We start from the raw sequence: 16,827 nt of genomic DNA on the forward strand, positions 1-16,827 counted from the left end.
ATGCAAGTAAATATGGCATGAAATGTAATTTCATATCTAATATGCACTGTAATAACAAAACTTGTAACAATACAAAATCCGATTGCAAGTTAGTTGATTTTAAACTAGAAAGTGTGAATTCCTTCATTCAAATTGTTAAATTCTCACTAGGCCCCTACTTTAGTGATGGTCCTTAATTAAGGTTAGGGCTTTGAATTTAGACTATCAGTCGTTCATCTTCGCTGTATTTACCTCACTACTAGCATTTGTCAAGGTGAGAACTACTCTAAATCTTCTGATGACTTGCGCAACAAGTGCCGGAAAACAACACCGTCCAATCAAGAGGGAAAGTCAGTGTACTCAAAACATCAAAGGGAATGCCTAACATAACACTACAGAGATTTACCCCGCCATTATCTGTCTCATTCTTTAAAATAAATATGATTTTTATGATGAGAACTCTTTAATAGCCATTACAAAGTATTTGACATTCTGTTCTTCGTGAAATTTTACAAAACTGCTGCATTCTTGGTGTTTCATGGTTGAGCTGACATGAGTGAAAAAAAAAGATAAAAAAACGAACTTAGTGTAACATGCCCCAAACGCTACATATAACTAATTCACTTATGAACAAAATGCATTAAGTATCCAAAATAAACGAACCCTTATTGCAAAACAGTTTTTGAGATTTTATAAATATCAATCATTGGTCTTACCAACTTGGCATTATTTGAATCTCTGCTGAAGGAGTGAAAGGACATCTTTCCATGGAAGACTTTGAATAATTTCAGTAGCATCTGGCTCAGGCAACCCTCTTTTCCGAATTCTTCATTGCTTAGATGTGCAAGGAGTATCGGTATTAGTATCGAAGGCAGCGTCATTTTTCATTTTCCATCATTTTTGCCAATATCTGGCATTACTGGCTGTTGATAGGTCGTAGAGGCAGAGCCACTGTTTGGAGTGCCACTTGGCATTGTTAGGCTCATTTCTGAACTTGGAACTACATCGCAACTATGAGATGATGGTGATCAACTTGAATTTGATAGTGAGCCCTCTATTGACAAAGCTTTCCAGTTGTGACTGGAAGCTTGTCACAGTCGTGCAAATGGCAAACTCCCCAACAAATTTTGGTTTTGCAAAGTTGAAAATTTTAACCTCTTTACTGCCTTTTTCACATCTCACATTCAAAATATTTTAGCCTCTAGTAGACTCCTAGAATACTGTAATGGGTCCCAATTCGAAGGCCACTGTATCTTTAAAACCAACAAAAGCTTTGTTCTAGTCATTTTTAGTTAAATGCCAAACCATTTCTTAATTTTAGTCTTTTGAAAGAGCTCACGTAAAACTGAGGTTAATAGAAAGCAAAATAAGTTTGATTGTGGAGTCACACGTAAAATTACTTGTGGTGTAAAATGAATGACATTTACCCCAATTGTATTACTTCCGATGCAACTGGAGCATAATCCTTTTTTCTCTGTTTGAGAACAGAGGATTATAGTTCGTAGTAACATCAATCACTTTGTGATGATGAGTAATTGAGGGATTGTTTTCGCATTATGTGTAATGGAGTTCTGCTAACGTAGCATTTCGGCATCAAGCCTATAAAAGGTACCCGGGGGAGGGGGTACTCCTAGGAAAATTTGGTGGGGGTGTGCAGCCCACTTCCCAAAACCCTTACCCTATTTACAACCAAAATCTGCAATATTCCCTACCCTATTTAATACCCAACCAATCTAGTTCAGACTGAAAAACTGTACCCTTTGGGCCACGCATACCTATATAGCCCATATAAGGGAGTACCCTCCCTCTGGGAAAAGGTGTCCCTTTTGTGGGTTTCTCAGCTCTTGGATGATCAACTGTGCCACAAGGTGGCTATAGCAGACAATGTTGAAATTTTTGCCCCACAAATCAGTATGGGAACAGGCTTGACATCTGCTATGTGTCAGTGCCAATATCTGTCTTCATTTGTTTAATTCTTGCGTGATCATTTTACCTTTTCCCAAAGTGCTGCCACAGCTTGTTCTGGACTCTGTGACTGATATTTGCCCATAGGACACAACACTGAGTTGACACACACAAAATAATGTCAGTCATTGCATTTTTTCTGGTTCCAAGGGTTTTCTTGTTTTTCTGTCCTGAGTAAAAAATAACCCACCAAGAGAGCCACGAAGAAGACAACAGAGAGTTTGGTTCTCGCCCTTTATCATGGCTCAAATTGAATTTGATTGCAGACTGCTCGGATTTAATGGGAAAAGCCACATCTAGCAGTTAGTACTAAATACACTCTTTCTTTTCTGTAAGATCTTTTATATGAATATCTAGGTTGAAGTCTGCGAAATTCTTAGAATATTTTAAGAATAAACCCAAGGCTCAGATTTTGAAAAGAATATAATTTTGTGAGTTGAAAATATGTAAGTACAATACATAATTATGTTCTTAACTTAAGTGTTTAAAATTCTTCCTTTCTCTAAACGACAAAACTGGAAAAAGCAATATAAACATCACTAGCCTATGTTTGATGAAAAAGTTATGTGCGTGATCAGCAGTGCCTGCAGGCTGGCTTTAAAATTACTTGAACACCATCCAGACACCAAATACATTCCTAAACTCAGCAGAAAAATAAGAGTATTTAGCCTCGATTGGGGAAACAATATTCTATAAGAAATAATGTGTAGTCAAAAATTAACTACGTCTTAGCCTGGCTTATTCCTCTCTCCTTTATTTCGCTTGCCATTTTTTTGTGCTACACCCTAACTTTCTGAACAGCTGGAAGAGGCTTAAGATTACAACACAATGGAATTAGTGTCTTGCAAAAAGGCAAAACTTGTGGCTTTTTGTCCTGAAATGAAATACAAAACAGCCACTTGTCAATTCATGAAGAAGAAATTATTAAGTTAAAACAGTCATTATACCAATGAATACAAGAACAAAGACTTCTTAGAGGTGCTGTGCGTAAAGTGTGGTGGACTTGCACTTGGATTTCATAATATACCTCTGTTAAGCTTTTTGCGCAGAATTTAATGCTAAGAAAAGCTTGGAAATTACCGTCTTCTGCCAACATTCTCCCCGGCATCTTGTGGGCAGGAAGCAAGAAAGGTTATGACGGACAAGTACTCGCTGTCGACAAGCAAACAGAAGTGCAGTTGTAGCAAAGACATTGAAAATTTGACCTGTTCTACCAGCCAAATGTGGGAAGAGCTTTCTTTGATAGCAGAAGATGAAGAGTTTTTGCTGGTATCTAGCAATAATGAGGAGCTAAGCCCAAGTGAGCTTACGGACAAAAAGGACCCTGCAAAGCACAATGGTGGACCCAGCTGTTCTTTTGTGACCACCAAATCCCTAAATGATTATAATGCACACAGCTATGAAACCAATCTCCGTGCTATGAGTGAACAAACGGACCATCCAATGACAGTTGTACCGTGGGAAAGTGAAGAAACTAGCTCTAGTGATAGCAGTATCAGCTCCCAAACTAAAGTCAGGGACGCTAGAGGCCCTGGTCCATTTAACGAAATCAAGGAGTCAAGGAAGAAAGACAAAGGTATGTACCAAGAAATGTTCAAGTCTTTGTGTCCTTTGAATGCCCATAGCAAATTTGTTCATAACTGATTTGATTTGCGTGTTAGACTTACATTTCAACTGTGACTATAATCTGTTGCATGTATCACCTGGTTAAAATCAATTTCTGCGATCTCATTCCAATTTCTTCCATAGATTATCCACAAGCAGGGCAACATGACAAAAACAGTCAACATAATTATGAAGAATCATACAAAAAAATTATATAACACTGATACCCTGGCCCTACTTTTTTGCATGATTAAAACACAAAATGGCAAAAATGATGAGCTAGCACATTGAGGGGTGGGGGGGGGGGAGTCATTGGCATGAGGGCAGTACTTCCCTGAATCCTCTTATGGCCTAAACTTTAAGATTTCTATTAGCATTTAAATCTGCAATGTTTTTATTCAGTGTGTTTTGTAATGACATTGAAATAACAGCTAAATCGTATTTTTTGCAGGTTACACATTTTTGATTGGCTAATATTTTTTCCAGGTCTTTACATCCTGGATTTGTAAATGTCATTATATTCAAATTTTTAAGTTCATTTTTCATGAATTAAATGAACTTGAGGTGATTTAATCGGCTTCTGTGATTTTAGCCAAATCAGAGTTTCAAGAATAAGTGCAGTTTGCCAATTTATTCTCTTCTTTTAAAAATTAGATATGTTGAATATTTTGACATTTGAAGTCGGTTATGTCTGTTGTGTTTTTATTCCGACTTGGGCAAATGTTGTACTGAAAAGAAACTTGCAAAGTACATATATAGAACTATGAAAGCAGATTGATTGAGGAAATTGTAACGAGTCACCATGTGAATGATGTGTTGAAAATCATAGAATAGAAAGTGATATCACGGGAACACAGAATTTCCATTCAATTCTTTTACTTTTACGAGTGCTCAGTGGACTGACTCTAACCTTTTTACTATGGTTTTAGAGTTGGACTGTTGTGTGTTACAAATAGTATAGTGTTTTTCTTTAGTTTAACTGCTTGCTAATAAGTTGATCAGTTCATACACATCTTCCTTTAAGTAACCAGGTTTCTTCTGTCAAAAACCAGATCATTTCATAATAATCATGAAGAGCCCATAAAAAGGAATTGTTTCAGCTGTTCAATTTTGTCTGACTGTAGGGAGAGGACATCATGATTAATTAGAGCCTAGTGATGTTACCCGTCCAAACAATGCCTCTTCAGAATTAAAAGAAAAATATGGTGAAGGTGACGTCACAGAGGAGATCTGCCCAAATTGTAGCAAAAAATTCCATTGTTATTCTAAGGGGATTTTTGAAAGCGAAAATGGCATGTTGCAATATTATTATGACGATAGCGTCTTCTGCAACAATTGTCAGCATGATTTTGATTTTGCTGAAGAAATAGAACTGCGTTAATGGTTTTGATCATTTAACACTGTCTGAATTTACATGGCAAATCATTTCTGACACACTACCGGAAAATCTTCATGCCTCATTTCTTTGGCACAAACATTGTATCACATGCATGTACGTGTAGTAATGTTCATTTTGTACTGAACAAAGGGCTTTCAGTCACAGGGTATGATAGGATGAACCACCAGTGAAGTTATTTGACATCGGATTTGTTTTATCACGGAACATGTTGCGTGCAAGTGGGCAAAGAAAAATTCACCGGGTCATTCGAAGGTCATTCAGGTGTGGTAGCAGTGCTGTGTCAGATGTACATGTACCCTTTACGCTTTAAGCGAAGTTCGCTTTGTGGAGGTTTAACATTTTTTCTGTGAGGTTTCTCTTATGGTTTCTATAACCTGAATCATTGATTGAAATCTGCCAGGCTGTACCGAACTTAAACCAATTAGCTGCAATCATTAGCTTGAATTCAGGTGTCTCATTTTTTTGCTTCAAGTGATATGAGATTTCTGCATGCAGACTCGGGTTCACATTTTTTGGTAATACCTTTAAATAACACATTTAAAAACACTGTGGTGGCGTGAGATTATTCAGCTTACCGTAAAGACTCGTGTATAAGCTGCACCCCAACTTTCAAGCATGATTTTGGAAAAATGAGAACTCCAAAAAGCACTCCTGTAAAAAAGGTTGGTTGTTTGTTCACAGATGTTCACAACAAATTTGACAAAATCTAATGTTGGGTATTTGCAGCAACATTAATCAGTTAATCAACCCTGAAAATACCTTTTAAACGCTTCTCTTTAATCGATTTCCACAGGAAAAAAAAACAAATATCCAGACCTGATAAAACTTGGTTTAAACTTGGAAATTTGCTGGGTTTCATGGAAAATCCCAGTTTGGAAAAATTGCAATTTATCCAGAGTTGGTTTACCAATTTTTATCCAGGCAAGTTTAATACCAATACCAACCCTGGTAAATTGAAATATCCAAAACTGGAAAAGCTGCTGAAATCACAAAAACCAGGTCTGGAGTATGGAAATCTCCAACTGAGGAGTATTCAGTACCAGAGCTGGATATTTAAAGTCTCCACGTCTGGTATATCCCATATCCAGTGTTGGATTAATGAGATCTCCATATTTGGTAAATTTCATTTCCAGTGTTGGATTGATAAGATTTCCATATTTGGTAAATTTAATTTCCAATGTTGGATTAATGAGATCTCCGTATTTGGTAAATTTAATTTCCAGTGTTGGATTAATGAGATCTCTGTATTTGGTAAATTTCATTTCCAGTGTTGGATTGATAAGATTTCCATATTTGGTAAATCTCATTTCCAGTGTTGGATTGTTAAGATCTCCATATTTGGTAAATTTCATTTCCAGTGTTGGATTAATGAGATCTCCACATCTAGTATATCCCATATCCAGTGTTGGATTAATGAGATCTCCATATTTGGTAAATTTCATTTCCAGTGTTGGATTGATAAGATCTCCGTATTTGGTAAATGTCATATCCAGTGATGTATTGATGAGATCTCTGTATTTGGCAAATGTCATATCCAGAATGGACTTAATGGAATTTCAATATTTGGTTAAGTGAATGTCCAAATTAGCAGCCAACTTTTGTTACATATATACATGTATTGTTAGAATTATGAATGAATAAAAACTATGAATATAGTGTACTACATTGTAAATCTGCTTTCTTTAATCTTTATAGATATTTTGGTTTTGGTGGAGGGGGATATAAATCAGAACACCAAATAAGACATAACAAACAATAAGTAAATTCCAAACATCTGTATTTCGTTCAAGTGTTACATGTACACCAATGCCAGTACAATTATAAACAAAAAATACTTTATCACTAATTGCCTTGTGCAATTGTTACATCCTCTTGTGTCACTTTTGAATAGTCAGAATGAGACAACACAACTTTTTCATCTTTTAAAAGTGTTGACGCTACAGCTTTCATGAATGTATTCTTATCTTTATTATGCAGTAAACTCGATCCCATTACCTTTGCTTGTTTCTTAAGATCATCCAGTCGAATCTCGCTGCTAGATGTCTTCTTGAACCAGACTAACAGGACCGCTGTAGTGGACAACAAGCTTAGACCTGAAACGGAACCACACAAAAAAACGGCCAAGTTTGTTTCTAAATGAGAGTTTGATAACCCCGTGGACAAACATGCTGTGAAAGTAGTGAAGGGCAACGAAACGGTTGGCCATTTACCTTGCGAGGTTTCCCGAGTAGCGTCGTATTTTCTTGCATTTTGTGGAGAAATTAGTGTTGAAGTGATCGATCGTAGACAACATTGTAAGCAACTGTGTGGAGGGATGGAGATTCCATGCCAGTCAGAGTTTACCTGCTCAAACAAATTGCAAATAAAACACTTGAAAGAACTACTGGCAGGCAAGATTCGAGTTTACAACCTGAAGATGCAAACAAACGGCTCCATTAGGAGACACCACTTCTACCGAAAGCAATAGTTGTGTCCTCGTGACTAGTTAACGAGAATTGCGAAAAATTCGTGACACTGGTCGACCAAAGATAGTGTGGCTTGAGTCAAAGAAATGTTTGGATGGCCAGTTTGGTTTCTTCGGTATGGTGGCCCAGCATTATCACTTGACTTTTTGCAGCGATAACTGAATGCCAATGTTGAATTTAATTATCATGTTTGATTTCATTTCAAATTCAATTTACAATGTGTACTGAATCTTCATTTTGTTTATAATTTCACTTCTGTTTTAAAGTTAAAATTGATTTTCAAAGCAAAAATCAATTACAAAGGCAAATGTGTTTTAAAATTTAATTTAAAAGGATAATAATTTGCAAAAAAAAATTTTAAGACTGCCGAAGTAACAAAAGAGAAAAAAATTGATTTTACCAAATGGACCAGCATTATCGTCCCACACAGAAAGGACTGGGACTGGGACTTGTTTTCCAAGGTGGCGAATGAATGCTGACCACTGTGGATTGCACTAATCATGGCCTCGAAGAGTGAATGGAAGGAGGACAATCAGTTCAAACAAGACTTAAAAACATATATTAGCCAAAATCGAAAGAGATCAGAGGTTCTTGATTTTATGCAGCGAGATTTTCCCCGATGTCATTGGAGTCTTGCTACCCTCGACAGACATCTTCGTCACTTTGGTATTCATTACATATATTACGACACTCCACTTGCAGCAGTGTCAGATGCAGTGCAGAAAGAATTAGAAGGACCAGACCGACTTCAAGGTTACAGAGCAATGAATCAGAAGCTTAGAACAGAGCACAATGTTCAGGTACCACATCATCTTGTTTACAACATGATTGCTGAATTGGATCCTGCAGGACTCCAGGCAAGAAGTCTTCAAGGATGAAAGAAAAAGCCCAAGGGTCAGTTTACATCCGAAGGACCTTTATGGGTAGCTTCCTTAGAAGGGCATGATAAACTGTATGTTATCAAAATTCCACCTTTCCTCTTGGTGTATATCACCGTATTGACATGTTTTCTCACAAAATCCTCTTCTTCTTTGTGTGCCAATCAAACTCAAATCCTTAAGTTGTAGGCAAGATGTATCTTTGGTACCTATTTAAAACAGAGATGCTTTCGAGAAACCTCAGGGTTGACAAAGGAACGGAAACTGGTAAAATGGCTACAATTCACATATATCTGTTAACAAGCTCAAAGTCATGAATGATCCCACTGATGCAATAATTTATGGCCCCTCAACAAGCAACAAGATCGAGAGATGGTGGCGTGAACTACATGAACGACTAGAAAAGTTCCTTAAAGAACAATGGACAATGCTCAAATGGACAAGGAAGAGAGTATGACCGACACAGTGCACTCGATAGACAACTGCTTGCTTATGTGTTTATACCAGTTGTCCAGCGCAAGTGACATTTTGTTAGGTACTGGAATTCTCGCAGAATCCGCGTGCAAGATAAGTTGGAAATTCCAGCTGGGGTACCAGACCACATTTTCTCTTTCCAGGGACATTATGGAGGCACCAACATGGGAATTCAATTACACAAGGATGAGTTGAGGGAGGTGGCTGAGTTGTCAGGGGTAATGGATGGAGACATGTTCAACTTAATTGAGCCAAGAGTGAGGAGGGAATGTCTGCCACTACTTTCAAATCTAGAAAGAGTAGAATCAAAGGATGCAATTAAAGCCTTTAAGTTTCTCAAAAGAAATATAAAGTTCCGTTAACAGTGAAATCTCATATATATTTTACTTTTTCTGGATTTGAGAGTGAAACTGATGGGCCACCATACAAGAAAACCATGACAACCAGAAGTACTCACCTGAACACGTTTTCATCTCTGAAAAAAAAAAACACAGAAACTGTTTATTGCCTTTTGGGTTTGAAACTCAATAATATTGCTTGCTACAACCAAACAGAGAGAAATTTATTTGTATTAAATGTTCATTTTTAGTGTTTCTGTTAAAATGAAATCAATCACAGCTAAACTGCATTGAATTGACTCATTCAGGAAGTGTTGAACTACCAACAGCATAGACACTGAACGCTGAAAAAAAAAGCGCAAGTAAATTGGTTGTATTCTTTGAAATATTTAAAGTGGTTTCAGAAAAGAGACAACATTTTGGGGGCAACAGGACTAATAGTTCATGCCATTTTACTTCAAACATAAAATCAGTCTGAAGACTGGACACAACATGAAAAAAAAACCATGAGTTTAATTCATTGAAATTAGTGTAACCAATACAGTCAAGCAACAATTGAAACTGTGAACTGACCATTTTATTATGTTTAAAGAAAAAAAAACAAAAAGTCGTTTCACTCAAGTAACCTGAGAAGACATCTTGAAAAACAGTAGCAAATGTGATTACATGCTGGGGAGGTGGAATTGGTCATGATGAAATCAAATCACATACCACCAGCTTAATAAACTAAAACACAGTCTAAATACTTTACTAAAACAGCACCAAATGAAAACAAACTATGCATACAGGCTATAATAAATGATGCTAGCCATAAATAAATGTTAACCATTTTCATTGAACCCTTGGTCTATAACCTTTTAAGAACATGAGCTACAACTAACAGGTCTTGTGCCAATTCGTTTTCCTCTATATGCTTCCATAATATTACTCAAGGGCCTTTCTAGAGAGCAACAGGGGACAAAACCCAAATAGTGCCAAAATGGTACATTTTTATGAAGGGACACTTTGGGGAAGGTCAATATATGACTACCAGTAAGTAGAGAAAACATACTAAATGACTTGACACATTTCAAATATACCAAAATTAGTCAAATATGAAAGGGTTGTGTTTTATTACCATTGGTTCCTTGCTTGCAGTAGTGCAAGCTTCTTATAATCTGAGGCCAATTTTCAATAGTTGAATTCAAGGCCACCTGATAGCAAATGTTCTCAAGGCTGTATTACACTTTACATAACAATTAAATGAATGTGCACACTCTGATCAGCTATGGTTTATTGTGCCAGTAAACTCATGGAAATTTCGAGTGTCTTCAATAATAATAATAATAATAATAATCTTTATTGAGGAAACTTTTTCACGTACATGTGGTTTTCGAAAAGGACCTCAAAGATTAATACCAATTAATAGAACTAAAAATATGAAATTTATAAAACACTTAAGTTAAAAAATTAAAAACCTGTCTCTTAAAAATATTTACATTAGCAGAGTCTCAGATTATCTGGCTGAGAGAATTAAAATCATTAACAATGTGATAGGCAGTTCTTTGTTTTCTTCTGAATTGTTATATAAAAGCAATAGACCACAAGTTTTTATGGTTTAGAGGCATGATAAACCACTTGGGATGTTGGAAGAACACTCATAGAATTTGTAAATCACTTGCCTGCAGCTGGTGATTTAAGAGTTCTTCTCGTGTTCTTCCAACATCCTGTGTGGTTTATCAGCCTATAAACCATAAAAACTTGTGGTCTATTGCTTAAATATGCTCCCAGTACTTCAACTGTTGAAATCTGAATTTGAAATCATCACAATCAGTGCCTGGGCATTCGAAGATCAATTATCATTTTTTTCAAACTCTTCCACAGACATCATGTCACAATACTTGTTACAGGTGTGCTTTGATTTGAATTCATCAATTGTTTTATTTTGGGGAACTCAAAATAGTTAATTTCCCAAGTCTGACAGAGTGGGTCACATGATGTAGATCTCGTATTTCACATCGCCAACTATTCCAGTCATGACATGCCAGCATACCATCGGCGGAAATTAGAAATCCAAAATGGCGTCTAAGAGAGTGCTTGCTGCAGTCGACTACCAGCAATTGGACAGTTTTTTGAGTGTAGTCCTGTACGATACGGCCAACGGGAAATGGCGCAAGACGTACCGCAACAAATACACGGTTGAACGGATAATTCACCAAAGAAAGGCTGGAAATGTGAGTGCCGAATCATTTTGTAAAGTCGGTCTTGTACAAGTATTAAAGATAAGCTAAATTGAGAAATAAACGATCGAAACTTGAAATGTCGTCTTACCTGTTTGTGTAAAGTGTACTTGTAAATGAACGTTTGGAACTTCTTTTCATGTCATTGCTAAGGATTGGGAGTATCTCATAAAGTGGGCAGGATGGCCTTTACAAGACTCTACTTGGGAACCAGCAGAGCATCTTACTCCAGAGTTGTTGAGGTCAGTATTTACTTCATATTAAGAAATCTGTTTGCATAGCACCCGAAAGAGATTCAAAATTTATTGAACGGCTCACCACACGCTATTGTACATATAAAATATAGAAATTTATGCTAACTTACAGGTATCAGATAATGAAATAAGATCAGTTAATATCAATGAAAACAAACAGTTGATTGCCAATGCTGAATACTGAAATAATGGGCAAAATAAAATTGCAGGAGCTATGAGAAGCCATACAGGCCAAGCAAAGCAAGAATGGAGGAGGCTGGTAGACAGTTTTTTGCAGGCATATTGTCCTGCCTGAAGTCAAAGGCCTTGGCACCCATTTATATTAATTTTGAGTTGGACTTGTGGCGTTATGTTACCTATAACCGAGGTGTTGCATCAAACCACAAAGGTTATAAGATGTACAGAAGAGATGAGCTGGCCTTAATGGAGTCCCTCCCAAAGAACTGGTGGTTCTTTTTAAACAAGCACGGACAGGGGCAAGCGGTGAAGAACCCCCTAGAGATAAAGCCAGTACTGAGTTGGACGCCTGCTACTTTACTTTACCAGAATGGAAAACTCATTGAAGGGCCCCGGGTGCCTCTCGAAAAGTTGTGCATTGACATTTTAAAAAGGCCATGCGATGTCCACAACCTCTTTGAATGATATAAAAGGTTACCTTGTGTCTAAGATAGAATTATACATACTATATCATGACTGTACATTTGTTGCAACTAGCATTGCATCATTGTACATTTGTTGCAGCTTGTTTATATTCCTAACTCGAGTTATTATTCCCATTCCCTCGAGTTGCTTTCTGATGCCAGCAGGTAACATATCACCAATAGATATGTCTTCTGCTGGAGTCTGAGATAAGCTGGCAGTCTTCTCTGCCTGTATACTTGAAAGCTGTTTCCTTTGCTTTTCCTTGATTTCATGCTCCCAGTACACAGCTTTTTGTTTTTGGTATTTTCTGGGAGTTCGTTGATACATACTTAAGTGTTCCTAGCTTTTAAGGACTAATAGGACATCTTTCGGAATATCCCATTTGTTTGATTTCTGTAAATGTAGGCGTTGGCAGTCATCATTTTTCTTTTCCACACCTGAATGATAATGACAAGTAATTTCCAAAGTGAGACACAGGCAAGGTCACATGAGTGCATATAAAATGATGTTAGTGAATCCACTGAGGTTAATTGTTGGCCCAACTCTGCATGGAAAGGAAGAAAATATAAAACAGTAGGTTTTAAACATTATTTTTGACCTTGTCCTGAAAATTTCTTTATTCCTTTGTGAAGCGTCATGAATTGTGGTACATGGTAGACCATACTGTGCATATAAGGAGTGACTCTTTCCTTGAGGAAACCTTGGCATGATGACCTAAGAGATGTGAACATGTTAATCCACTCTTTTGCCTGCATTTCAAATCATTTACACACTTGTTAAGTTTATATCGTGCAGTTCACAAAGAAAATCCTTCATGAATGTTTTTAATAAATTAAAAAAAAACTACATTATATTATTGTACAAACACAACAATACATGTACCTTTTGAAAATATTCCATAATTTGTTGTTCTGATGGATTGTCCTTGTTAACGAGGTGGTAAATTTCTTCAAAGGACTAAGAAAGGGAATGAAAACAAATTAAAACCCCTCTGCTAAAGAATTATTATACATGAATTTTATTTAAATAAGACTTTTAATTAAAATACCTTCCAAAGTTTAATGAATGTGTTGCTTGTTTGTGGCTTAAGAACCCCCTTTAACTTTGCAGGAAGCCGTTCAATCAGTAATTTTTTGTCTGATCCCATGAGACTTGTATAGTCGTAAGTTGCAGTGCCTTTACCATCAGCATTCTTCTTTTCCCATACACTGAAGCAAACACCACAGCTATTTATGGCTTGCATGAGAGCATCTAAATGAGAACTTTTTCTCATACTGGGAGGTTTTTTGTGATTGTCCTCTTTATCCCATTCCACTGCTTCCCGAACAAGATTTGTAAGTAGATTATCTGAAAAGACACAGTGTAAGGAATGTCTGTTAATGGATGATAATGTTTGTTGCCTCTATTTTCAATGCTATTTTTGTAGCCTAATTGTTCTGTTTATTGGTTGAGGTGTCTGTCTGTCTGTTTGGTACATTGTACAATAACCGTCCATTTAATTGTCAATTAAATGGACATTCAATAACAATTTTGCTTGCAGTAGTGGATCCAGTCTTTCTTGTGAAGGGGTTAGGGGTAGTGAGAATGCCTTATATTCTTTCAACAAAAGGGGAAGGGAGGAGGAGGTTGGCTAGGACCCTCCCACTGATCCACCACTGCAAGACTCCTAGTGTAGTGACTGCAATAACTTTTGAACTAACTGTAACTGTACCTGTAATCCTAAGCATCAAATGCAGTTCATCCAAAATGACATTCTGCAGTGGGATGTGAAGTAGAGGTGGATAGGCACATGAAAACATTTTTTGTCATGCCCACTCTTTACATTTTCCAATTGTCCTAACCATGTGTTGTTCCCAGTAGAACCCCATGGGCTTTGACATATCATACCTGTAAGATAAATCAAATGCAAAGCAAATGCATCACATATTTGATACATATTTCGTTTTGCCTTGACAAATTTGTTTATTTTTGTTTCTCACATGTTGGTGTATCAATTAAAGGTGATATATACAGTACCTGGCTACTTTGGCTACTTTGCTGGGGCACCATTTACATGTATATTTGCTGTTGTTACTTTCCTTCTTAATATATTTTTTTAATATGAATTTAGTTTCCCAGAATTATAAATAAATATTACCGGTACATAAAAATATACCTTGTAGTCACCACCTAAAAATATTTCTACAGGGATGTCCTTTCCATCAATGCTGATTTTGCCATCATCAAGTAGTTGGTTCATGTAGCCAAAGACATCCTTGCATGAAGATTTCAGGAGATCATAGCTCTCGTGGCCCTTTATAACAGCCACAGTGTGATTTCCTGTGTAAAACATCATGAAATAATAATTATTTTATATATCAATACAGATTAAAAGTTGAAGTGCTATGTATGATGGAGTTTTTGTGTTTACTTCATAATCATATTATTACAAACCTTTTGATGACATCACATCATCTGTATCTAACAGGGAGTAGGAGATAACCACAAAATTGGTCATCTGGATCATCCTCGCACCATCCCCACTGACCTTCAGTCTTATTTTTTTCTGGCAGGGTAGGGTTGGTCAGGCTCTTAGGGAGAAAATATAAAATAATGTCATAGCTGATTAGCCAACCACTGATCCAAATGTTATTGTGAATACATGTACATACACGAACAAATAATTATAAATAGATAATAAATTTTAAGTAAATTAATTAATTAAATAGTTTGGAATATGTTTACTTGTGATTTTATTCTGTTTGTCAATTCCTCCTTGAATATCAACTGGGCACCCTCTACAGCTCCTGGTGTTCTTGTTATGTGGCAGAGTTGGTTGAGGTTTTCCTTACATTGTCTGATCAGATAGCTTCTGGGCAGATTCTCCCCTCCACTTGTCAGAGTCAGCTCATGGTAAGCTGCATCACTTATACAAAACTTATCAGCGAGGAATAGCACACTTTTCAACTTTTCTTGCTCTTCCTTGGGTAGATCTTTAAATGATTTAGAGGTGTCCTCTGAAGAAAAATGCACTTTGTGGTTTTCTCCTCTCTCATCAGTAAACCATGCTTGATTAAGCCTAAGGCCCAGGGTTTTGGAAAACCAAAGTGACTTCTCAACAGCTGTTTTAAATTCTCGAAGTTTACGGCCTTGTTGTTTTTCTTTGACCTCTGCAATATTTCCCCCAGTGTTTTCAAAACTTTTTTTGTTCCTCTATTTTGTCTAGGTACTGAGGAAGATAAGAATTTTTGTTTTTCAAACTCTGTAGATCAACATATGTTTCTTGCAACTTTTCTTGTAATTCCTTCTCCAGTGCCTCAGCTACTAGTAGTAGTCCCTTATACAGTTCATCACATCTGTGTTGAAGGCTGACATTCTCCTCTTCGAGAGACTTGTTCTCTTCCTGTGACCGATTTAATGCCTTTTGAACTTCATTTATGTTGACTAGCTCACCTTTTCTTATATCAACTTGATGAACTGTGCTGGAAAATTTTTGGTGATTTCTACCAGTCTTCCCTGTAATTTTGCTTTGGGTTTCTGAACAAAGCCACCTCAATTGCCCTTCCAACCTCGAGCAATCTTCTGTTACTTTCATACCGTACATTTCACTTAAAAAGACGTTCAGAATTTCAATGTAGCTGTTTGCTACTGCTGTGCTATTCTTGACATGGTATCAACTGATCAGACACTCACAAGTGAAGCAAATTCTGAAAACAACTTGATCAATACCACCTGTATCACACTCTTCTTTCAAATAATCCAGGCTATTTACACTTTCAATGCTTAAATGCTGTTGATTTTTAAAAGGCCAAATTGGTCGAGAGAGTCAGACATTTTTTTAATTGTTGTGCTAATGTCTGTTTGCACTCTTAAGAGATGGGAAAATTTTATTTTGATTTTGGTACGCAGAGGAGTGAATTTACCGAAAGTGACTATGCATGCTGGTTCACTGCTGACCCAAAACAGCGCTTTATAGCTAACCCAGAACACTTTGCAGCATCGGAAAGCTGAAATCTTGCTGAAGATTTTGATATAAAACATGGCAGGTATCGGAAGAGTTTTTCAGGCTTCAAAATACACAGAACTCGTGCACAATCTTTGACCGGAAGCTAAAAAGGTAGATTATGTTCGTGTTCGCCTTTTGCTTGGTTTAGTCATCTTCTAACATTTTTTATTGCAAAAAGGAAAGGGAAAACATTTTGCAATGTGCTTCATATTTTAGAATACGAATGAGCCCTGAGTCAATTATGGATATGCGGTACGGCAAATGAGGTAGCAAGCACTGGAACATAGCTACGAATCCTGATTTTTTGGGTTTCTGCGTGCTTTCGCTTGTTAATGTAAAAACTTGAGGGTCCGCTAACCTTCGTTTCAAGCAAAGTGGAAAGGAAAGGGTTAGTTCAAATATATCATCTTTATTTGAACATTAGTACAACAATTATATTTGGTATAATAATGTGCCGGTCCGGCAAATCCTTTATATTTATTATGTTCACTTCTATCTGCGAAAATTCAAACCTTCTTCGTACATTTCTTTGTAAAATTTGACGCCATTTTGAGAGCCATTTATGTATGAAGCCGCATGCATTCCGCAGGTACATGACCAGAAAAGTTGCCGATGAGGGCATCA

The 16,827-nt window shown here is 36.8% G+C and overlaps 1 protein-coding gene and 1 pseudogene across 1 annotated transcript; one reads left to right on the plus strand and one right to left on the minus strand.

Annotated features, from left to right (window-relative positions):
* Positions 1-10,921: 10,921 nt before the first annotated feature.
* Positions 10,922-12,248, plus strand: LOC149099233 (histone-lysine N-methyltransferase SUV39H1-A-like). The gene is made up of 3 exons (XM_089278288.1): positions 10,922-11,316; positions 11,476-11,564; positions 11,786-12,248. Exons 1-3 carry the CDS (start codon positions 11,161-11,163, stop codon positions 12,216-12,218), a joined length of 678 nt encoding a protein of 225 aa, XP_089134414.1. The 5' UTR covers positions 10,922-11,160; the 3' UTR covers positions 12,219-12,248.
* LOC110057978 (uncharacterized) lies at positions 12,194-16,751 on the minus strand (annotated as a pseudogene).
* Between the last annotated feature and the right edge of the window lie 76 nt (positions 16,752-16,827).

The sequence above is a fragment of the Orbicella faveolata genome, unplaced genomic scaffold (assembly GCF_042242905.1).
Source record: "Orbicella faveolata isolate gen_17 unplaced genomic scaffold, um_ofav_v1 contig_46, whole genome shotgun sequence".
NCBI classification, from domain to species: Eukaryota; Metazoa; Cnidaria; class Anthozoa; order Scleractinia; family Merulinidae; genus Orbicella; species Orbicella faveolata.